The sequence below is a fragment of the Rhipicephalus microplus genome, chromosome X, assembly GCF_043290135.1.
Source record: "Rhipicephalus microplus isolate Deutch F79 chromosome X, USDA_Rmic, whole genome shotgun sequence".
NCBI lineage: Eukaryota > Metazoa > Arthropoda > Arachnida > Ixodida > Ixodidae > Rhipicephalus > Rhipicephalus microplus.
In genome coordinates, this window is record NC_134710.1 from 49,781,420 (window position 1) to 49,806,906 (window position 25,487).

A 25,487-nucleotide genomic window follows, 5' to 3' on the forward strand; every position below is an offset into this window, starting at 1 on the left:
CTCATTATTATTGTGTTAAAAACACGGAAAACGAGCCCTTAGGTATACACTTCTTTCCCTTATTTATATATATATATATATATATATCTATACATATATATATATATAGTAATTCAAATATATGAAACTTGGAAGGGGTGTCGCCCCAGCTTGAGCCCAAGAGCCCTTCTATGATTTACGCTGATACTTCATCATGATCAAGCTTCACCCTCAAAAACTGTTAGCCCTGCACGAAACATTTGGGCAGCTTTTTAAATGTTCCCGCTGGCAGCAAGTTACCTCTTCGTCAACTTTAGTTTCTTCTTACTTATATCATATTTATTGCATAAACCACATAAAAGTTTTTATATTTATTGTCTGCTGTCACTAATAACCGTGACACAGTGCTTTCAAAACACGCTTAATTAACCCCAGGAGACAATTTTTAAAACTAACCTCGTTAGCGACGACAGCGACAGTGTTTTGTGGCGGCGGGTAGTGTTACTAAGAAGCTAAGCCGCTGATTTTGACTATAGTGAAAGAAGAAAATTCATTTCGCACAGCCGTTCTGCGCTCTCTAGCATGTCGCAATGTTTGAATTTAGACTTCCCCGTGATTAAGCGTGATTTGCTACGCTCTCGGCGCGATTGCGCTCTGCGAGGACTGCGACAGAGCGCAAAGTGGGCGTCCGAGCTCGCGTACGCCCTGCGTGATGTCGAGGCGAGTCCGCCGGACCAGGCGGCGTCCGACCACGACGACGACTTGGACGACTCGTACTTCCTCGCCAAGAGCTACCTGGACCTCCAGGAGTACGACCGCGTCGCGTACTTCACTAAGAACGCCAGTGGGACGACGCGGTTTCTCCACTACTACGCCAGGTACCTCTCGGACGAGAAAAAGCGACTGGACGACACCGTCGAGCCGATCACGGCTACGGACCGCGGGGCGAGCCAGGAGCTCAAAGACCTGCAGGTGTGTACTCGTTTTTCGTCGTTGCGACGTGCTAACTTGCCGCATTCGTGTCAACGGCGCTTGCGTCTGTTAGTGCGTTTACCGGTGTCAGACTGTGCACCGATGATCGTTGTTGGTGTATTATGGTTTATTTAGCCTTATTACTCGTGGGTTGTTCGTCTTGTGTCAGTGTAAGACTCATTCGGCGTATGACAAATTGTGTTCTGATGCTGTGCTAGCAGCTGTGATAGACTGCTGCCTGCTGGGAGTGATAGATCATGGCAAAGATAGATATGTGGGGTTTAACGTCCTAAAACCACCATGATTATAAGAGATGCCGTAGTGGAGGGCTCCGGATATTTCGACCACCTGGGATTCTTTGACGTTCACCTAAATCTGAGCACACCGGTCTACAGCATTTTCGCCTCCATCGTAGATAATGGTAAAGCAGCTGACAGTATGACCTAAAGCGAGTTTTTGGACTGCCAACATGAGTTTATCTCTTTGTGGCCTCTCGCTGTCTTAATTAAAAGGTTATTTGAAAATGTACACCTGAGCTTATTCTTCGTTGCTGGATGCAATCTGGAAGTGTTCAAGAGACGCTGTTCTCCGATGTGTTCCAAAACACAGCATCTTGGAAAAGGTATTCTGTAGACTGAATGAAACCATTTAAGTCCGTGGCTGTGTTCTTCTTGGTTCATGACTACTGGTTTATGGGGTTCAGCGTCCCAAAGTAGCCCGGGCTATAGGAGACGTCATAGTAGAGGTCTTCAGAAACTTTGTTTATGTGGGGTTGTTAAGCGTGAATTGAAATCTGACTGCTGCGGCAGGGATCAAGTCCATTTGAACCAGCAAATTCTGAACTTTCATTCACGTCAGAAATGTAGCATAAAGAAATATATGAACATGTGCTGTAGGTTAGAAAATGATTTCACTGTAGTGTGTATCATACATTTTCTACATAAGCATGGAAAGTTCAATGGCACTGCTGTCGAATCGTAAAAATGACTTTTGGACGGTCGTTGAGTTATATGTGCATTTGTCTTGGTTACACGAAGAATATGAGAGAAGAAAATAAACTACCAAAAAGTGGCTGATCCTAATGTAAAGTTAACTGTCCATTAACAAAGCTCCTTTTCTAACTGGCCACATAGTGCCGGCTGTGAAATGAATGCGCTGGTGGCGCTTCCTTAACTCTGTCTCTCCCATCGCGTTCAACTACTTCTTGATGCTGCTGCCAATAATAATAGTCGTTCGTTCTACTCCCGGACGGTGCTGCTGCAATATTACGGACTCAAGATGCTACAACTTTCATGAATGTAGATTGATGTGCTCTTCATATTACCCGCGTTGTCCTTAAAAGCATGACACGGTGCAGATTGGTGACCTAAAGTTGGAAGGGAAGCAAGAAAGGCTCTTTTTTCATACCTGTCCTTGTCTAGCTTTGCTGTTCTGTTCTTCACGTAGCAAGTGATCTTACTACGGGCTCGTCAGCTATTAGCTCGTAATAAGATCACATGCTACGCGATGCCTATAGGCAGAAAAAGACTCGTCCGCACTCACCACCATGGTTACCGGAGGCACTAATTAATGCTCCTGCGTTCAATGCACATGTCATCATCATCAGCCTGACTACGTGCACTGCAGGACAAAGGCCTCTTCCATGTTCCGCCAGTTAACCCGGTCCTGTGCTTGCTGCTGCCAATTTATACCCGCAAACTTCTTAATCTCATCTGCCCACCTAACCTTCTGTCTCCCCCTAACCCGCTTCCCTTCTCTGGGAATCCAGTTTGTTATCCTTAATGATCAGCGGTTATCCTGTCTACGGGCTACATGCCCGGCCCATGTTCATTTCCTCTTCTTTATTTCAACTATGATATCCTTAACCCCCTTTTGTCCCCTAATCCACTCTGCTCTCTTCTTGTCTCTTAAGGTTACGCCTACCATTTTTCTTTCCATTGCTCGCTGTGTCGTCCTCAATTTAAGCTGAACCATCTTTGTAAGTCTCCAGGTTTTTGCTCCATAGCTAAGTACCGGCAAGATACAGCTGTTATATACCTTCCTCTTGAGGGATAGTGGTAATCTACCTGTCATAATTTGAGAGTGCTTGCCGAATGTGCTCCACCCCATTCTTATTCTTCTAGTTACTTCAATCTCGTGATTTGGCTCTGCGGTTATTACCTGCCCTAAGTAGACATAGTCTTTTACAACTTCAAGTGCACTATTACCTATCTCGAAGCGCTGCTCCTTTCCGAGGTCGTTGTACATTACTTTCGTTTTCTGCAGATTCATTTTAAGACCCACCATTCTGCTCTCCCTGTCTAACTCCGTAATCATGAGTTGCAATTCGTCCCCTGAGTTACTCAGCAATGCAATGTCATCGGCGAAGCGCAGGTTACTAAGGTATTCTCCATTAACTCTTATTTCTAACTGTTCCCATTCTAGGCTTCTGAAAGCCTCCTGTAAGCACGCGGTAAATAGCATTGGGGAGGTTGTGTCCCCCTGCCTTACACCCTTCTTGATTGGTATTCTGTTGCTTTCTTTATGAAGCACTATGGTAGCAGTTGATCCCCTGTAGATTTCTTCCAGAATGTTTATATATACTTCATCTACGCCCTGATTCCGCAGTGTCTGCATGACGGCTGATATTTCTACTGAATCAAACGCCTTCTCGTAATCTATGAAGGCTATGTATAGTGGTTGGTTATACTCTGAGCATTTTTCTATTACCTGACTGATAGTATGATAGTAGCCTGTTCGAAACCCTGCTTGTTCCTTTGGTTGACTGAATTCTAATGTTTTCTTTACTCTGTTAGCAATTACCTTTGTAAATAGCTTGTATACTACAAAGAGCAAGCTGATCGGCCTGTAATTCTTCAAGTCTTTGTCATCTCCTTTCTTATGTATTAAGATGATGTTAGCGTTCTTTCAAGACTCTGGTACTCTTCCCGTCGGGAGACACCTCGTAAACAGGGTGGCTAGTTTTTCTAACACAATCTGTCCTCCCTCTTTCAGCAGATCTGATGTTACCTCATCCTCACCAGCAGCTTTGCCTCTTTGCATGCTCTCCAAAGCTTTTCTGACTTCTTCTATTATTAATGGTGGGGTGTCATCTGGGTTACTGCTAGTTCTTATAGTATTAAGGTCGTGGTTGTCTCGGCTACTGCAAAGATCTCTATAAAACTCCTCCGCTATTTTAACTATCCTATCCATATTGGTAGTTATTTTGCCTTCTTTGTCCCTTAGTGCATACATCCGACTTTGCCTATCCCAAGTTTTCTCTTCACTGCTCTGACGCTTCCTCCGTTTTTCAGAGCGTGTTCAATTCTCTCCTTGTTATACCTTCTTACATCGCATACCTTACGTCTATTAATCAACTTCGAAAGCTCTGCCAGTTCTATTTTGTCTGTTGTACTTGACACTTTCATGATTTGACGCTTCTTATCTAGGTTCTTTGTTTCCTGGGAAAGCTTGCCAGTGTCCTGTCTAACTACCCTGCCTCCAACTTCCACTGCACACTCCGTAATAATACTCGTCAGATTATCATTCATTGTATCTACGCTAAGGTTGGTTTTCTCACTAAGAGCCGAGTACCTGTTCTGCAGCGACACTCTGAATTCCTGTACTTTCCCTCTCAGTGCTAGCTCAATGCACATGTATATCTCATAAAATGGACGTGGGGATAGCCGTCATAGTAGCTTAGTTGGTGGAGCATCGGATGCATTATTCGAATATTGGTTCCCGCGCATGGCTACTTATCCTTTCGTACTTTTCTTTCTTCACATTTACATTACAGTTACTTGTAATGACATCCGCTATACATTCCTTGCCATCGTTGTCTTAGATCTCGGAAGAAATAGATATTAAATTACAATTTTCTTCAGATGAATTACTATACGTCATGCAAACCAATGTATTATAGCATTAGTTTATATTTTATCAATAAAATATTGAGTGTCTTGAAGTAACCTTAAGTCGCGTGTTTGATTCTGGCTGCAGAAGTTGCGTTTATATGGGGATAAAACGCTAGAGACCCTTGTATTGTGCGACATCAGTGCACGTTAAAGAACACCAGATGGTCACAATTTCTAGAGCCTTCCACTAAGGCATGCCTCATAATAACATTGTGTTTTAGCATATACAACCCTAATAATTATCATAATTGAAGTAATGTTTTAGTTGGACACATTTACAGACAGTTCTTCATTCGTGGTGTCTTAAAGGGTTTGACATCATCGAGGGTGTTTTGGGCTTCTTCTCTTTGCTTCTTGCCCACAGGCTGAGTTGAGGGCCCTGCGGCCCAAGCTGGACGGCTTCTGCCTCTACATCTATGGCGTGGTCCTCAAGCGGCTCCAGCTGCGGCAGCAAGCTATCGACGTCTTCGTCGAGGCTGTGCAAGCCGAGCCCCTGCACTGCGGTGCCTGGCTGGAGCTGTCCTCAATGGTGGCTGACTGCGACCACCTGCGAAGCCTCGTTCTGCCCGACCATTGGATGAAGCAGTTCTTCCTCGGCCACACCTACCTCGAGTTGCAGCTCAGTGAGGAGGTGCTTGAGACATACGAGCAGCTGCAGAAGGGACCCTTCCTTGAGCGCACGTACCTTATGGCACAGGTTAGTACCTCAGGTCAGCATCTCCTGGAGCAGGTCAGCACCTCATGGTACTTAGGTCAGTACCTCAGGTCAGCACTTCATGGCATAGGTCAGCACAAGGAGCGGCAGTTAGCTTCAAAGGCATACTGACACAACTTTGAGACGTCTCGACTTCATGGCATAGGTCAGCACAAGGAGCGGCAGTTAGCTTCAAAGGCATACTGACACAATTTTGAGATGTCTCGAAAGGAACGCTTTTCATTTTCCTCAGTGTGCAGTGTCACTGCTTTCCACGCACCGTATTAAGAAAATGTGTATAAAACATTTTGCTTTCATATTAAAGTTCTTGTCGCTGAGCCTCAGCAAGCCAGCCCCATTGCTATAGACATTAGTTCACTGAGCCAACACAGTACCACTGAGCTTGCGAACTCTTCGCCTTGAATGCAGCCTAACCGCAGAAGTGACTGTCGGGGGTCACTGGATGACAAATCACTCATCGTTGTTTACATACAGCACGAGCACATGACAGATCTGCCGGTAGTACGTGGCAAATGGCTGTCTCCCCACTGCATCACACTGCAATGACACATCACGTAAGAGCCGCCCCCACAATGGTGAAAGTATTTTTTCAAGGTAGTGGTATAAAATATAGTGGACGTATTCCCAGTCACTACAGTGCTCTTTTCAGGGTTTTCTATGTTAGTGCTTTTATTTAGCATAACAATCAGAAAATATTTAAAATTCGTTTCAGTACTCTCTCAGGCTCAGGTTTGAAATGCTTTGAAGGGGCCCTGAAACACTTTTTTGAGTAACCGTGGAATTAATACACTGGAAAAGCCTATTGCCTTTCAGATTCAATGCCGCAAAAATTTTAAGAATCCGTCCAGTACGAGCAGAGTTACAAATATTTGTCACATTCTGCAATCGCATTCTCTTTTCTCTAATCTCGACGAAAGCGCTGGAAGCTAAGCAGAGAGGGATGGGAGGGGCAAACAAAAAACGTCACGCTCGCCTTGTGACCTTGAGCACTTTTTTCTTTTTCATCGAATACGTGGCTTTTTCACTGCGATCGCGCGTGCATGTGTGGACAAGTGAGAACTGAGTGCGCCATGTTGAAATCAGCCAATGGCTGATAGATGGGTCATATATGTTTGACTTTTAGGCATATTCCGTGATTTGTCGAGGGAAGAGAAAGTAATATTTAGCTGACTTTGACAATTTGTTGCGAATTCCAGGTCGCGTGCTGCGCTATTACATTTGGCTCGCGTGTTCTTGGAAGCCTCTACTACCGATGGGCAGCATTTTCTGACCATGCTCAAAAAGTGTTGCAGGGCCCCTTTAAGGGGATAGTGAATAGAAAAACGATTTCCATGATATTATTAGGAGAGGCACTGCTCTTAAAAAAAAGTTTTTATTTCTTGATTGAATTTTATTAAACTTGGTGAGCTTATGCATATATGTGTGCTGTCATTAAATAACCAAATATTTTTCTTGTACAAGGTGTAGTTTCTAAAATACAGGATATTTCGTGTGCCTTTTGGGGAGCAAGATTTTTTTTAAACTGAGAGAGCTACCAAGTAAGTGTACATATCACACTAATCTCGAATCAGGACTGTGTGCAGTGCAACAAAAATGGATGTTCTAAATCAATTTGAACAAAAGTTATGCTATGTTGAACATTTGTGTGCAAGTCAATTTCAAGCTAGAATTTCACTGGCAGCTGTTCAACATTCCATAACTTCTCTTCTAGTTGGTTTAGAACATTCATTTTTTGTTGCACTGCAATCTTTTTTGATTCCAGATTAGTTTGATATGCTTATTTACTTCATAATATCCTTAGTTTAGACAAAAGCTTACTCTCCAAGAGGCACAGTAAATATTAATTATTTTAAAAACTGCACTAAACACAAGAAAAAAATAATTCCACATTTGAAATCATCACACATATATACATACACTTGCCATGTTTCATAATTGATCAAGAAACTAAAAGTTTTTTCAAGTGCCATGTCTCCCCTTAAGTTGCCTTTCCAAAGTACCAAAAGTACCACTTTTATCCCAAGAAAAGGCATATGGTGACATTGATTTGAAGTTTGCACACTGGTGTCACAAGTTTCAACCACATGAGGTAGGGCCTGCATAATCCTTGACAAATGAAAATTAGAGGTGTGCACATAGGAAAATTTTAGCTGTGAAGTGAACTTGAATAGGAAAGTGTGATTGAACATTTTTCGAATATTCCTAGAATATTTGAAACTGTGTAGCAAAATGGAAGAAAGAGAAACTGGAGAGGATGCCTCAGCATATTTTTATGAAATAGCAACATTGAATTGTGGTGTTTCATAGTTGTCTTAATTAGCTAGAGTGAGGCAATAAAGAGGTAGATTTGTATTTATTTACGTGACTTGGTACAACTATTTGTTGCCGAAAACACTCAACAGGCAAAAGGCTAAGACGCTATGCCTTCAGCCATTTCCTAACTCTTTTGAACTTCTGTGGAAGCCCAACTCACGTGGTGGACAAGAGTGCGCTCCCTTTCCAAATCTGCCATTTGGACATCCGTGTATACGACTGTCTGAAATTTTGGACGATAAAAAAATCCTGTGCAAATTTCCAGTTCAAAACGGCATTAATTGAGCCCCCCTACCTCTCTGCCTCTTATATCATCTCCACGTTGGAACGAGTGTTTTTTTTGAGTGAATAGATTTGCGGCCGTGGTAGAGCTTGAAAGATAACCTTGCTGTAGTTTCGAGAGGGAGACGGGGCGACACATATTGAAAATCAGATGGGGTCACTTTGAACGTTAAGTGTATTTGTCCTCAGGAAGTTTGAATAGTGAAATTCTGGTGCAAATCGAATAGCAAACACTATTAAAAAAAATTTGGCAGATCCTGCATACCTTGGAAATATACGTTATGTGAAGCATTTGTAGGGAAGGTGACTGCATTGTAATTTTTTTATTGAGGGACACTTCATGAAATGATGCTAAATATATGTATAAATGTTGCACACACAGACATATGTTGAACAGTTGCAGATGCTTACATAACAAGTTGTTTGCACTTGCACAACGATGCCAACAGGAACACGAGTATGAGCAACACCAGAAGCAACAAGCTGATATGAAGTGCTGGTGCTCTAGAAGATGATAGCCCTGGACACTGCTACATAAATCAACTTCAGCAAATGATACCTAACTAGAATTGACGTTAGCCCAACACGACGGCTGTATGATAGTAGATATGTAATGTTTATAAAATTGAATTGCCCCCCCCCCCCCCCCCCCATTTTTTTTTACATTTCACAAACATTGCGATCTATTTGAAAAGTAGTTCCTCGACCTGGCTTGGCTCTTTGGTAGAATACTTTATTTACACGCAGAATGCTGGGGTTCGATTCCTGCTGAGACCCTGTTATTTATTGTATGTGTTCATTGGGTCAACCCTGCTGATGTCAGCTTTTTCTTAACGCTCATCTGTTGAAATTACCAAGGTGTGTTTTCGCCTTCCCAGGGAGTTACTAAGTTTCAGTCACCTGTGGCACACACGTGCATACCAGTGGCACACGCGCGCCCACAGGTATGAGCCACTGTTTAACAGGAAGTGTTTGACGATGGACGTGATGGGATTGTCACATTATTCAAGTTTTGACTAGCGCTTTATATTGGTCAAACCATCTTGCCCTCCCATATTAATTTGGATTGATGCCAAGTTAAGGGGGTTATCACGAGAGCACCCAGTCGTAAGCAGCTAGACAGACAGATGGACGGGCGGATGCCAAAAGTGCTTGCAGTACGTAAAGAAATGTTTTGCATTTAATATTAAAAAATTTATTATTTGCACACCCCTAGTAAACAATAAAAATGGATTACAATGTCTTCAGAGAGAGCTAGCAACTTCAACATCAAAAATGAGAGAATTCTCTTGAGCTAATGCAGCCAAAGTATGTAAAATGGTTGACCAAGTTCATGCTGACATGCCGGTGCTTTGGATGATGAAGGCAATAGAATAGAAAGCTGGACTAGTTGAAATGCTTGCATGGTTGATGCATGGTAGAGACGATTACAAAAGGAACATGCAGCGCTGGTCTTGTGCGTTCCGTGTTTCTTTCACGGAACACAGAGTGCACAGAATGAGCGCGTGCTGTGCAATGAATCCTGCCAGCAGCTATCTAGCCGTACTCCGAAAACGGGCCACGTGTTTAAGGTTGCACTTGAATCTCTGAAGCCTTATATTACTCCTATGCGCATTTCTTATGTTTGAAGATAGGAAAATAAGGCAGTGGACATGCTGTAGTCTAGTCTTTTTGCAACAATGTAACTTGTGAGTAGGCATCCCCATCACTAGCCTACTGTAAAAATAGGCACAGGAATCGGCTAAACCCAGCAGTGGACATATGGCTGGCCCCGAGTGTTCCTGAGCCTTGCGCCGATTCGCTAATGCAAGGAAAGCAAGTGTAGCTGCATTTCAGTGGATCAGTTTTTCATGTACGCTTATTTTAAAGTTTATTGCACGTGAATGTGAATGTAGAGAGAATCGAATGAAAAATGCTTGCATAAAAGCGAGGAGAGATGGCGTTCCGTGGCACTTAACAGAGCCTAGCAGGGTTCCCTGAGGCCAACATGCTTGACAACCCCTGCTTTAAGAAAATACTACGTCTGTGACCTACAGCACTCGGGAGGTTCAGTTTACGCACTTTCAGTGGTCACCACGAGCTATGCTCGAATTGAACAGAAAATTATTGATGTGGTGGACATCGTAGGCATTCGGGGCATTTTGCTTCCTCGAGACATCAGTGGCACTGATGTTGTTCCGCCATGTTCTTATTTTGACATCAAACCACTTTGCAGCTCAGCATCATCTTGGCAGTCCTAGCAGCCTCCAAACAAACGAATGATCTTAGTGATAGCGATGAACTAGGGTCCTTATTTGGGCCGGTTGGTGCATATTCAAGGAAACAGAAAACAGCGCGAAAGAAGGGGCAGTAACACAGACAGACCCGGGTTGTAAGTCAGCTCTTGGTTTGTGTGTCATTGTCGCATGTCTTGCGCTGTTTCCTGTTTCATCAAATAACGATGCTTTGCCTGCTGCGTAACCTGATGAGGTCAAACCTGATGCCTTGCCCCCCGGCGTAATGGCTGCTGTCCATTACGGTAGATAGACATTGAAAAGCAGTGAGAATTATGCCTTACATCTAGGAATTTTCAACTGTTATCACCACCACGAAGTAGTCATTGTCTGGTGGTGCTCACACTCGAAACCTGTAATTCGACAAACATGCTACTTCCCCTTCCGCACTTACATTCCGAATCCCCCAACACCACCCAAACCACTCTCTTTTTTATTTTTGCTTACTGCTTTTCTTTCCTTTTGACTCACCGATTTCGCCACACCACCCCCTTCACCGACCCCCTTTGTGCACTTCTTTCCTCCTCTATTTAAACTGGAGGAGAAGGTAGAAGCATGAAAATGCATGCTCTAAGATAGGCCATTGCAGCCTTGAAAGAGACAAGTCTGCTTGTTGGAACATTGACTCCAGTGACAGCACCGCATTCAAAGTGTTTTCAATCCCTTCAAGCTACCATATTTCCCCTGAACTTCTACCTTATTTAGATTTCACTGCAAGAGTAACATTGTGGCATTTGTGCACTTTTGATGGCGCAGGTCGCCATCGCCTACCACAACATGCGGGTAGTCGACAAGGCCATCGAGTGCTTCCAGAAGCTGCGCAAGGTTGACCCGTACCGGCTGGACAACATGGACATCTATTCCAACCTGCTCTACGTCAAGGAGCTGCGTGTTGAGCTGAGCCACCTGGCCCATAGCGTGTGCGCCATTGACAAGTACAGGCCCGAGACATGCTGCTTCATCGGCAACTTCTACTCGCTCCGCTCGCAGCACGAGAAGGCCGTCCTCTACTTCCGCCGCGCGCTGCGGCTCAACCCGAACTACTTCGCGGCGTGGACTCTCATGAGCCACGAGTACATGGAGATGAAGAACACCAATGCCGCCATCCAGTCCTACCGGCAGGCCATCGAGGTGAACCGCCGAGACTATCGGGCCTGGTACGGTCTGGGCCAGACCTACGAGATACTCAAGATGCCGAACTACTGCCTCTACTATTACAGGTCAGTTCAATGTTCTCTTTCATGCCCCGTGATGTCATGGTGTCTTACAACGGCGTCATCATGTAACATTGTCCCTTAGTCAAGGGTAGAGTTGTGCACCCGCCACAGCCCATTCTTGGTCACGCCGTTCACGTTGCCGCCGAAATCCTGCGAAGGACCACGCCACCGCTGCGCTACTATTATTCTTATTTTATTCGAGCGAGAAACATGGCCATAAAATACATCACCTCACCTTTTTTTCCGCAGGTTTGATACTTTGAAAGCAGCGTTTACGGTGTCTTGCCTACTCCCTTGTGTCTGTGTTTGCATGCCGTGGCAACATTAGGGCCTTTTGATGACACACAATTGAGCAGGTTCTTCTTTCTTGGCGTTTCCTCCCCCTTTTTTTTGCACTCTTAGTGATGTCAAAATGGCAATTCATGTGGCATCATTAGGGCACATGCTCTCGAAAGGTCCATAAACAAAAAGTAAAGGTTTTGAATTGTCTCGAACTCTGTTTTGCCATGCCTTCGCCCCCCATACGTCCCCATTTCACATAACATTGAAATGAGAGCCACTGGTGGTAAGGAGGCAGAAACTGTGTCTTAAGTTTTTTCATTGTATTTATTACAATGGAAATGCCATTCACCCTCTTGATTATCTGTTTGCACCAACTAACGTCTCAAATCGATGAGACCATTCACGAAAAATACTGAAATACCCCTACAAAACCCACTTTTTTGGTAGTTCTTTTTTTGTAAAAACATTACAGGTGTGGAACTGTCTACCGTATGATATATTCAATGAAACTTATTATGAATCCTTTTTTTCTTCCTTGTAACAACGCCTACAATATCACTGCCACTAAGAATGTTTTGTTGTCTCGAAGCGTGTGGGTGTTTACAAATGCATGACTGTGACGTTGTTTGCAATTTGTGACGCTCACCATTATTGGAGTGTTTTTTTTTTTTAATATTTTGAGTGTTGTTGTATTTGTTGTATCCATTGTATAGATTGCAAACTATGTAGTGAAATTACTCATGTGTACCTCCCCTATGAAATGCCTTACGGCGATGTAGGTGAAATGTAAATAAATAAACTGGAGTACCCGATGAATTTGTGATTTCGCTGCATTTTGAGAGTTTTCGATTGCACAAGCGGAAATGACAAGAGTCTATAGCCTACAAGCTGGAAATCTACAGCCTGCTATGCGAATATGATGTTAATTTCCTACTTTTTAACCTATCAAACATGGGTGCATGTTTTATTTGGAGATGTGTTCAAATGGGGCAACTGTGAAATGACTTTCGATATCTTGTCTGTCTCTTGCATTATTCGATCTGTCGGATAATCTAACCAGTTTTGTTAGTCTTGTAGCAGTAAAATTTAGGACTGTGCAGTGAGCCATATAAACAAAAATGATTGGTGGAACCTTCAGGGACAGGAAGAAAATAAACTGGATCAGGGAACAATCTAGCGCGGGGGAGTAGTAGTTAGGGTGCTCGGCTGCTGGCCTGATGGTCACGGGGTCGATCCTCGCCACGGCGGTCGCATTTTGAATGAAGGGCGAATGGTAGAGGCTCACGTAATGTGCGACATCAGTGCACATTAACAAACACCAGATGGTCAAAATTTTCACAGCGCTCCACTAACGGCATCTCTCATAATCATATGGTAACCTTAGCATGTAAAACTCCAGATATTATTATTAGGTCAGGGAACAAACGGGTGTTACGAACATCTAACTCAAAATCAGAAAGAAGAGTTGGGCATGGGCAGAGCATGTAGCATGAAATCATGAGAACCACTGGTTATTGAAAGTAACATGCATTTCAAGTGAAAGCAAGCACGCGAGCAGCAAGCAGAAAGTTGAGTGGGAAGATAAGGTTATGAAGCCTGCGAAAGAAAACAAGGCGTCAGCAAGCACAGGACCGCATTGATTGGTGAAACATGGAAGAGCCCTTCGCCTTCTGTTTGGCATAGCCAGACTGATGTTGATAGATGTCAAGTTAGTGGATGTCGACTGTATACTGTACACTCAAACTTCAATATAAGAAACCCGGATATAACAAAATATCCGTTATAACAAAGTAAATGAATATTATTTCAGTATAGACAGTGTCAGGAATATACCTTTATAACAAATTTTTGGTTTTAATGGACTTACTTTCATGTAATACCCTTGTCACACAGGTAAGCTTTACCACTGTCATACTCAACTGCATTTAGCGGACGTAACTGCAGTTACCGTAAACCACACAAAGGCGCTGTCACACGCTTGTAGCACGGACCAACTTGTATGCATATAACAAACATAGCTTTAACTTTAGTCAATGATGACGTTGAAAATGCATAGTGCCATTAGTAGCAAATGATTGCACAAGTTCAAGAACAGCACCATTCTGCGCAAAAACGATTTGTTTCTAACCCGTAGCTTTGCGTTTGAAACGACCCGGTAGCAACCAAGCTGCGTAGCCGCACGTCGTGGTACGTGTCTCGTTGTCAAGACTCATTAAAGTAGCAAGTCTTCCGTGGCAGTGCTTATACACATAACTTGTACACACACTTTATCTTCCAAAATGCGTATCAACATCTGCATCATCTCAACAGTCCAGTTGACTTGCTTCTGGCTGGATAATTCACTTGGAGCCTAGTGGCTCCTGTTCGACGAGGGGGTCGCCATGTTGTCAGTTTACGACGCTAACAGAGCTTGCCTACCTCCATTTACAGAAACGTAGCAGAATAACTGCAGTTATGTTTGTTGTGTGACTAGGTACAACAGCCATTGGATTTAATAGCCGTTGTACTTAACTGTGGCTAGACTACCCGTGTGACAGGGTTATAAGGTGCAACTTTGCTATAAGGAGGAGGTTTGACTGTGTACGGGCAACATGCAGGCAAGCACAGGAGTTGCGGCCCATTGACTCGCGCATGATGGTGGCACTGGGCGAGGCGTACGAAAAGCTGGACAAGCACCACGAGGCCAAAAAGTGCTTCTGGCGGGCCCACTCTCTCGGTGACTTTGAGGGGCTCGCCCTGTTCAGGCTGGCGCGTGTCTATGAGTGCCTCGGCGAGTGTGAACAGGCGTGGTTCACTTTTGCGTTGTCATCGTACGGTTGCATGTTACTGTTGCTCGACAGTTAAAGGGGCAGTGCCAAGAATTTTCAAAGGCCAAAAAGTGGTGGTCAACTGTGGCGCGATCTGTAGGTGAATTGCTCCCATTGATTGATATGTGGGGTTTAACGTCCCAAAACCACTATATGATTATGAGAGACGCCGTAGTGGAGGGCTCCGGAAATTTAGACCACCTGGGGTTCTTTAACGTGCACCCAAATCTGAGCACACGGGCCTACAACATTTCCGCCTCCATCGGAAATGCAGCCGCCGCAGCCGGGATTCGAACCCGGTGCTAAACATGGCAGGCTTGGTGGCCGATTTGAATAAATCTAGATACCAGTGATATAAATCAGTAAAAGTGATCGTTATTCAACTGTCAGTTGTATTTTAGGTCGCAAATCGTTATTAGGGAGTACTCGTTGAAAAAATCTTGAAATGTTAAAGAAGCCGAACCTAAACCTTACATAAAGTCTTTACTGATGTATGCCTGCTCCTTGTGGGATTCATCCCATTCTGTAAAAGCTTTGAAATGCATTCATTCAAGCGTTCCAAGGTGTATCAGGGGGCAGTGGTAACGCAACATGTATGAAAATAACCTTGGAATGGCCTCAGATGAACACTGCAAAAACATTTTGTCTCAAGCTATTTGACTTTATATGCGAGAATGAAACTGGGATTATGGCATCTCTATATTTGCATGTCCCGGATTATGTGTCATCCTGAAGTGATCATGAGTGTCAAGATGAAGAGTATCTACCAGGGACAGACCTTCCTAAATCTTTCTTTTTGTTGGTTTTATGGGACTGGGAACTGTTGTGCGAGGTTGCAAACCAAAAGACTGATTTGCTTTAGTGCGAGCACAATAATGCCGTTGATGCTGCGAATCTTGTGTGACTAAAGAAAAGATAGAGAACCTCTCTTTTGCGACTCTTCTCAGGCCTGCGCAGCATTCACCGACTACGTACGGCAGTGCGAGAGCCAGTGCTACCGGGCAGACCGCGAGGACCTGGCTCACGCCTGCCGCTTCCTGGCCAGGCACCACCTGGCCCAGAAGGACCTGGATGCGGCGTATGAGTACGCGCACAAGTGCACCGAGTTTCCTGAGACCAAGGAGGAAGCGCGGGGCCTGCTCAAGCAGGTGACGGACGCCCGGGTGCTCCTTGAACAGGGCTTGGCAGGCGGGGACATGCAAATCGAGGAGGACGAAGAGGACGACGAGTCGCTCCTCACCGGTCGAGACTTGCTTGTCTGCGAGGTCACGGACATTGGCGACTTCAGGACTCCGAACAAATGATCGCTGTTGTGTAGATGAAAACTGAGGCAGCGGCTAGTCCGGTGACATGTGCGTCTTTACACAGCGCTTGTGTTTCATCATTTTTCTTATTCTTGCGTTTTGTTAATTCTTTCACACGCTGTGTAAAGCTCGCAGATGGGACACGGGAAATGGGATGTGTGATTATGGGGGCGACGAGAATTACTCGATGTGCCACTTGGACAAGACTTCGTCACCTGCGACATCGCGAATGCGAGGGAGGCTCTTAATGCTTCGAGGAGTCGTTACTGTCGTAAATCACTGACGCCTATTCAATTGTCTGGTACAAGAAGCACGCGGGTGCACGGTCGTGCGTTATCAAGCGATGTTTTGATGAGACAACGCGGCAACGATTAAGCTTCGTTCCTGCACACGAGGTCCCGCATAGTGAACGTGTGGTAGTGCAGCACGTTACGGCGGCATAAGAAAAGCGTGCAATACGTTTACAAGAACGTCAACTTTGCTGCTGATTGTTGAACGTCGCTGGCCGACATAGTGCCTCCGTGCACTTCTGACGCTAGTCGCCCCTCTGGGCAACGTTTGGATATCTCTGAACCCAGCGGAAATATTAAAGAAGAGTTATTTTCCGCATGATAATCCAATCAAACATTCGATATTGTCAAATATTCGAAGTGATTCGAATATTCAAACTTTTCGAATACACTTTTTTCGAATCGAATACGAATAGTGTGAATTTATTATTCGAGGAATATTCGAAACTTTCGAATATTTGCACACCCCTACTCTTAATGCTTCGAGGAGTCGTTACTGTCGTAAATCACTGACGCCTATTCAATTGTCTGGTACAAGAACGATGGCGGCAGCGGTCGATGCATTGCTGAAACCTGTAAATTGACTTAGTGTGACTTAGATTGAAAGGCAGTTTTTTTTCCTTCGATGGGGCTTGTTAATATGTATGACACAATGAAATGGAGAACAATTGCCTTTTCCATCGATGGAATAGCACCGACTGAAAGGGTGATTTTATGCCCACATTTATTTACATTTATACAACAATTAGAATACTGTACACAAATGCAGCAATGTCCTCATTGATTTACATGACCTAATTGTCTGTTTGATTCATTTGGTTTTGCACTGTGATGACAATTGTGCGGGATTATGGACTGATGAGACATTGTGCATGCGATTTCTCGTTGGAGACGAATCATGCTCTGGAGGGAAGTGCATGCTTTCTTGCGAATTCACTTGTTATTGAGACTTCCAACATTCAGGGTTGGATCAGAAAAACTTCTTGGTGGTCATAGTCTGTTATATTCCTATGTGCGGAAATTTGTTCCAGGTCAAATGTGTGTCCGTGTTCTTAGAGTTGCTGCAGAAAGAGAAAGTGATTTGGCCGTGACGTGCTGTTCAGAGAGCCAAACTCGCAAACGGTTAGTTGGGGATCGATGCCTGCGATTGCCACGTAATAATCAATATTATATACACATCAAATTTGAAGGAACTAAGGGAAGCGTGGCAGGCATTGAATCTTTGAGCTCACTGCAGCAAAAAATGAAAAAAAAAAAAATGGTAAAGTACTCATTTTACTGAGATGCTATATATTCACAACCACCAGCTGTTGCTGTGTCGTGTGGGAAGATGGAATTGTGGGTGTCCTTACATTCTTGCATGAAGTTTGTCGTATGTGCAATATATAATTGAACAGCGAGATGATGAAATGGGTAACGATCCAGGCAACTTTTTTATGTTGGAAACATCCGAGACGTTATATCAGGATATATATTATCATTGATCATGATGTTGTTTACCTCATGTTGCAAAGACATTGTTTTTTTTGTGCCATTATGGGTTAAATAACGTGGTTTTGTGCTTACTGTCACTAAAGCCAATTCATCTGTTAGAAAAACTTGTGTTCATCTGTCCACACATTCTGAGACACCGTTCCAATCTTGGCGTCCAACTAGTGTTCCTTTGTTGAGCCACAACTTGACGGTCTGCGGGGACTTACGCTGATGAAGGCACTTCTTGTCAAAATGTTGCCTTCAGCAACATCCCCTTTTCAACCATTTTCGATCGCTGACGAAGGTGGACTGCCAATAATGTGTCCAATTTGGAATCCACAGATAGGGCTTGTTTTACACCTCTGGTCTGTTGCTGTTCAGTGGTTATGAGAAAGACACAGAAAAATGCTGAATTCTGCCATAGTTGGTTAGACCTCATGATAATGGAGTTTCATCTGACATGAAAATTGCTTCATTTGCGAGAATTCTTTATGAACGTATGTATTCCTGGGACAGTACGAATGGCCACACCAATTTCTCAGTCGCTTTGTTATAACTGAAGATTAGTTTTATCCCTGTTTGTTATAAGTTCTGAGAAAGATAATTTATTAGGAGGCAGAGAGGCTGGTCTGAGCTATTGCACTCTACTAGCCTGGTACTCGGCAGCGGCACAAAAGGGAAAAAAAATTAGTGACCAGTGAGTCCGACTGGGAGGAGGCACTCAGGAGCCCCAATCTCCGAAACCAACTTAAGGCAGTCCAGAGGGCCCAAGAACTGGCGGAACGCCACCACGTTCCCGCCCCGACTCGGGCGTCGCCTACGGTAGCGGCTGCTAGGATGTCCCACGTGGGCACCCTGGTGGCTTAAACTCCTCAGGACCATATATTAAAGTTCTTGACTGACTGACTGACTGACAATGCGAAGGTAAGTGGTATGTATGTATGAAACACATAGTACTGGTTTTGTAAAAGTCTGGTGTCCGGTTCTATGCCCTAAAAAGCCAATGACTGACTACCTTAGTAGCAGTCGTTCACTTTGTCTCGTCGCACATTGACAACAATATGCTATTTTAACTTAGCCTTGGGAGCGCTTTTCCTGTCTGCGATGGAGCCAGCGTTCTTGGTTTAATGTGTAAAGTGGGCAGTCACAAAATAGGTGTAACATTTCGCAAACTTGGCATCATTTACAGCAGCGACTGTCTGCACGGGGAATGGTGTGCGAAGCAGCGAGTGAAAAGGGTGTAGTAAAATGGTGCGGCTTTGATGATTCATCCTGGGCAAAAAGTCATTTCAGGGTTTGTTTCCCACGTACATCATCTGACAGACCAATAAGTTGCTTTACGCTCTTGCATGAGTGATTTCAACGAAGAGTTCACGTCACTTCGCGAGTGCGGCACCACCACATCAATAGGGGAATCATACGCAAGTTGATGTGAAATAGACAGCACTAAATTGTGCATACCTGGTGTAGGTCAAGAATTTCCACTCTGGAACTTGACGAGAAGCACCAGTGCAGATAAGCACATAGCGACTATCGCCGAGATGCTGAATTTCTGATCAGTCACGTCTGAATGACAATACTTGTCTAAAGCTTTTTGGTTCTACGTCAACTTGTCCTCGAGGCTGCCTTGGGATGACAAAATCGCGTGTTCGCACGGGCCATGCAACCCTATTCCTAACAAAGGCTCATCGCAGCAAAACATGCCTGTGTCTGAAACATGGTAGCTTGCAAGTTTTGATTTTACCCACTTTTAATAGCGACACGTTGTTCAAGGCAGCCAATATTTGCGCAGCCAATATTGTGTTTTCTGTCAGGATTATGGCACAGAAATCTGGTAAGTACCACCACTGGTAAACTGGGCAAGAACACCACTGGGCATCCGAACCTCAAAGAGCGTGGCCTTTGATCAGGACTCAGAACTCTAGCCCACACTTTCACGTTCTGTACACATACTCCTTCCCCTTCTTTTAGGACAAAGAGATCCTTAGAAGCGCGGTCAACATTGTAACTTCTTGCCTTATCTTGTCGTTGTCTTTTGTCCTTGTGGTCAAGATCATTAGTGAATGGCCAGTTGGGCCTGAGCTTGATATGAACTGGGATTCGTTTCGATGACAGTGTGCTCGACATTGTCTATGACACTTGTTCGAGCAGTTTGGCACTTGTTCCTGTCGAAATGTTGGTTGGTTGGTTGTTCCTCAGAGTTCTGGCGCAACCCACTACAGGGATCGGCCATGAAATGGACGGCGCCTAATTTGCAAGGTGGAGTTGTTTTACCAGCCGGATTATTTAGATAACGATGTTTAAACAAAGATCCAATTGGTAAACGATAGATTAGAAATAAAATAGAGGTAATGCAAAGAGCGAACAGGCTAATGTTTTACTTATTTATTTTCCGTATACTGTTAGCCTTTTGGCTGTTACAAAGGTGGGACATACTAAGAATGACAAACATCAATACATTCAAATCCTACAGCAATTTAAATAGTAACACTTGAACTTGGAAATATTACATGACATACATTGGAAACACCGGCATTGAGGCTAAAGGAAAAACAGTGCAGTCGTAGTAAGCATACAAATAAATTGCAATAAATTAACATAGTAGACCATGCTTACAGAAAAATATCTTTGAGCCCTCCCTCAAATTTTTCCAGTGAATCACAATGAACCAGTGGCAATGGCAAAGCATTCCACAGAGGAATTGTTTTTGGAAAAAAAAATGGCAGCATATCCACGGAGTGAATCATGGAGAGTCGGGCGAAGAATTCGTCTGTCCATTCGTTCTTGCTTCCGTCCGTCCATGCGTCCGTCAGCCCGTCCGTGCGTGCGTCTGTTCGTGCGTCCGTCTCTGCGTTCGTCCATGCAGCCGCCCCTGCTTCCGTTCATGCATCCATCTATGCATCTGTCTATGTGTCCGTTCGTCCATCTATTCAACACTTCAAGTACCACCATCTCGCATCTTTTCATCATATATTCCCCATATAGAAGCACTACCATCCAGCGGACATTCCAAGGACTAAGCGAGAGGTGGCATACGCACACTTTCTTACGGCTTGTGCTTTGGGTCCACTTCCCACCTTTAGCCACCTTGAGTTCATGGTATATACTAGTTCACTGTATTCATGGCACTGCGGCCGAACGCTCGCTAAACCTTTCGAAAACCAAGGAGATTGCGCCCAGCGAGTATGACGTAGCAAACTTTTTCAGTCAGATAGTGCTCAATGTACATGTCAATGGCTGCTAATGGGAAATGAGAGGCGGAGAATTCGGCTTTTACTTTCTTACGGCTTGCGCTTCGTATCTACTTCCCATTTTTAACCACATCGAGTTCATTCACGGTATATACAAGTTCATTGTATTCGTGGCACTGCGGCTCAACGCTCGCTAAACATTTTAAAGCTAAGGAGGTTACACCCAGCGAGTATGACAGAGCAACCCTTTCTTGTCAGATAGTGCTCAATGTACATGCCAATGGCTGCTAATGGTGATAGCAGCCTGCGCGTTAACTAAAAGCTGAATGCTCCTGTCTCTCATTCCCCATTAGCAGCCATTGACATGTACATTGAGCACTATTTTTTATTGTTCAACAAGGCACAGAAGAAGTCTCTCACCGACACCACCTTGGAGGTCAAAATGTTATACTTGTTACAGACTACGAGGGACGAACGGGTGCTGCTATAAGAAGCTTCGCCCCTAAAATGAATATGCATATACATTGACACGATGTTGTGGCACTTCGTATGTGTAGTCGTTTACACTTCCTAGGTTTCTTCTGCGGCGTGGCAATATGTATTTTGTTGTGTTTATGTTTAATTTATTTTTTGACAATAAAAACAAGAACTTCATCCTTGCCAATTGCCGTCGTTCGGCTAAAGTGGGCAGTTGAAGAGAGCGTAGCATTTCTGATACTGACTCAGTCGAGGAGTACTTTGAAAGAATAAACCTGGCAGCTCGCCTTTGTATTCTTTCTAGCATATTAATGAGGCCGATTTCCGAGGGATCCCACACAATGCTGGCATATTCCAATGTTGGCCGAATACACGTAAGATGTGCTGGTAGATTAACGGGAGTCATAGCAAGTCTTAATTTTATTCGTAAGTACCATAGTTTTCTCTCCGCCACTGCACAAATGTTTTCCAAATGGGTCCTCCAATTTAGAATATTGTTACACCTAAATATTTTATTTCATTAACGGTAGACAGGCGGGTAGAATAGATTGTAATTAGAATGGAAGACGCGCTTACTTTTGTTTGTGACGCACAAAGCAACTGTTTTAGTTTGATTTATTTTCATTTCAGATTCAGTGCACCAATTACTGACAGCATCAAGATTATCATTACGCATTTTTTGGTCAGCTTCACTGTGTATTTCTTTATAAATTAGGCAGTCGTCTGCAAAAAGTCGCACTGTAGTACTTCTATCTATGGCGCAAGAAATGTCATTTATGTAAGTTAAGAATAATATCAATCTTAAAACTGAACCTTGCGGTACCCCTGAGGTAATTATTGTCATGACATGAATGCCATGATTTACATTTCATAGTCCATCAGCTTTTGCAGTGGTTTCGTTCACAAGGCATGTTGCAAAACTGGTATGGTATGATATGATTGCATGGAGAACACAAGAGACAGACCCTAACATGAAAATCATCATATACGTGTCGTGTAACAACTTTACTACGTTCCTCGCTCATGACGTGCTGGCGGCTGTTTTGCTAGCGTCACATATACCAAATTTGGTATTATGGTACGTGAATGGATTACGAAGGTATGTGACTGCTGCAAACATGATAATCTTGAGACGTATGTCAGGTAATAACATGACTACATGCCACGCTTATGCGCTCCCGGCCGTTTCGCTAGCTTCACTTATACCAAATTTGGTATTACAGGACGTGAATGGATGACCGTCACAAACGACTCCGATTTTCGGATCGTCCGCGGGCCCCATCTTCGAAAGTAGGGCGCTTTTGTGTTGGGAGGACGACATCCGGCGACTAAAGACCCAGCGTGGCGCTGGCTCGTCTTCCCTGCACCTGTACCGAAAGGGGCATGGGCGGTCTAAAAAAAGGAAATTACCTCCCGATGGGACGAGAGCACGCATACGCCCCTGAAAAAGTTTGAACTGCATCGGAATAGGCAGTTGGCGTACAGCCAGCAAGAAGTGCGGCCGTCGGTGTCGCGAGTCTCACGTAGGCTGCGAGCATGGAGTGACCCGTGCAACGTATTGAGACGGCTGCAATTCCGGGCACCCTCGTCGTCTACCAAGCCGGCGAGATCTTCAGCGGCACCCGTCAACTCCCCCACGTGTACCAAGAGCTGGCCTGATCCGTATGAAGCTTTTTATTGTGACCTTTTTTTAAAACGTTTAATTTACTTTAACCAGCCTTTTTTAAATATTTGCAGTTTTGTGCGCTGCGTCGCACGTAGAAATTCAAAAGCGCGACAATGATCTTTTTTCGATAATTTTTCTTGTATCTCCTTCGACTTCCATCCTGTTGTTCTTTTATTAATGTTTCACGTGTTTGTCTTTAGCCTGTATCTTTTGTAGTGTTTGTTAAGCATATTTTGTTATATCGCTGTTCTTTCCATCGCACGTATCAGTTTTCCTCCTCTGCTACTTTTGTAATCTCCTGCCTTTGCCCCTGTTTGAATTAAATGTTTGTTTTTGTATAATCAAATCTCCGTGTCTGCTCTATGAGTGCGTCGGTGAGGCCTACACATCACCACACGTGCAACCCCGCACGGGTCGACCAACCTGCAAATAAATTTGAGATGTGTCACTTCGAGGCCTTTCAGGCGTCGCAGGCCGAAGCGTAAAGTGGAAGCCTGCGAGTATGCCGCACGTCGATGTTGGATCGGCGGGGCCTCACCCGAAGTGTGTGACAATGACCAAGGTATGATACTGGTGCAAACATGATAAACATGAGATGCGTGTCATCTAACAACATGACTACACGCTATGCTCATGATGCGGTAGCCGCATTACGCGACGCCAATGGATGACGAAGGTATGTGACTGGTTCAAACATGATAATCATCAGATGCGTGTCCTGTGAGAACATGAGTGCATCTACGCATTCAACACCACTTGAATGTGTAGATAAGGAATAGGGGCTTGCGCAACACCGTAGAAGCAAGCGCCTGTTGGCGCAGTAGAAGCATTTCGTCTCACTATTTGATTTTGGAGCTTTATTAGTCATAATGTTGAGGACTTCTAAAACCATGAAGGAAGTTCTAAAACCATGTTAAGGAAGTTCTAAAACCATGATATGATTGTGAGAGACAGCAGAGTTGTGGGTTCAGGAAACTTTGAACATTCAGTGTTTTTCAACGTGCACAGTACACGGGCCTCCGGGACTTTGCTCCCATCGAAGTGTGGCCACCACGGCTGGGATGCGCCTTTACACAACTCTCAACTCCAGCCAGTGACTGCAGCACCACGAGTCATTGAGCGAACTAATAAGAGCGCCCGAACGCTAGCTGCTTTTCTGATGACTGCACTCTGCATAGGCACCGGAATGTGTGAATATCCCTAGTCGCTTTAGTTCCTAGCGGTGCGCGGACGTCGACCACTGTGCCTGGCTGTTGCTGGGTAATATTAAAAACTGAGCAACCGCACATTCTGCAGGCGAGTCTCCTCTCGCCGATGTGACGGACATTTCCAGTTCTTTGAGCGTACCGCCTGGCCTATGCACACACTACCGCAATACAAGGAATGGCTATGACATTCCTGCCCTTCCTTTCTTCCTCCTACAACAAGGAAACGGTATGCGATACGTATGACATCTAACAAAATAATGAGCCTTTCAATGTACACTTCTTTTCTGGCATTGTCGAGTAATTCAGTTATTTTACTACATGGCCAGTAGTGCCTGCTCCTTGATTTCCGATTTTTGATGATCTTACAAAATCGCCAAAGCAACATGGCGCCTATGATTCGGCAACTTTTTTCACGCTATGAGAAATCGTGTACTACCGCTCTACTGTACCCACTTAAACGCGTACCTTAAGCTCCATCTGCTTTTTTTTTTTTAAACTTCCTTTTCGTTTCAACTCGATCCTGCGGCCTTACAACTGGTGACTCCGCTGCAGCTTTTCAACGAAGACCCTCCAAGTGGCGCCCAATTCCCTCCGCGCTTGTAGCTATGCGTGACCCCCTAAAAATGCACCTTCTTTTGACTAAGAGTCCTTCAGAGCAAAAAAAAAAAGAGGGGGGATGTGGGGGAGGGGAATAGGGTTACAAAACAGCACTTTACATTACCAGTGTCAGACGAGATTTTTTAGCTTTCCTTCTTTTTTTTCTTAAAGTGGAGTAGGTATGGAATCACACACATGAACTTGTCGACGGAACGCGTTGTTGGGACCGACGCCGAGTCACGGAGAAAGCTGTGACCCCTTTCTTCTTCCTCCAACTTCTAATACAAAGAAGAGTCGCCGGAGGGCTGTGGGCCTGCTGATGGCCGTCCAAATATGTGGCACTGCGCCGTGTCGCCTGTAGGCAGACAGAAATTAGATGCCTTCTTCCTTTTCCTCATGAACAACTAACAACAACAAATATGTGCTCCCGACATGGGAAGTGGGGTGCTATGCAGCCCGACGAGGCACAGTGTTCGATGAAAACTACTACAATGCTTCCCGGCCACAATGGCTTGAGGAGAGCGGTGTCAAGGAGGATGACAACCAGC

At 44.4% G+C, this 25,487-nt stretch overlaps 1 protein-coding gene across 1 annotated transcript; it reads left to right on the top strand.

Annotated features, from left to right (window-relative positions):
* The first annotated feature begins 263 nt into the window (after positions 1-263).
* On the top strand, positions 264-17,925 carry LOC142775178 (cell division cycle protein 23 homolog). Its single transcript, XM_075876522.1, has 5 exons — positions 264-951; positions 5,209-5,541; positions 11,184-11,647; positions 14,524-14,700; positions 15,653-17,925. The coding sequence occupies exons 1-5, from the start codon at positions 562-564 to the stop codon at positions 16,035-16,037; spliced, it is 1,749 nt and encodes a 582-aa protein (XP_075732637.1). The 5' UTR covers positions 264-561; the 3' UTR covers positions 16,038-17,925.
* Positions 17,926-25,487: the final 7,562 nt, after the last annotated feature.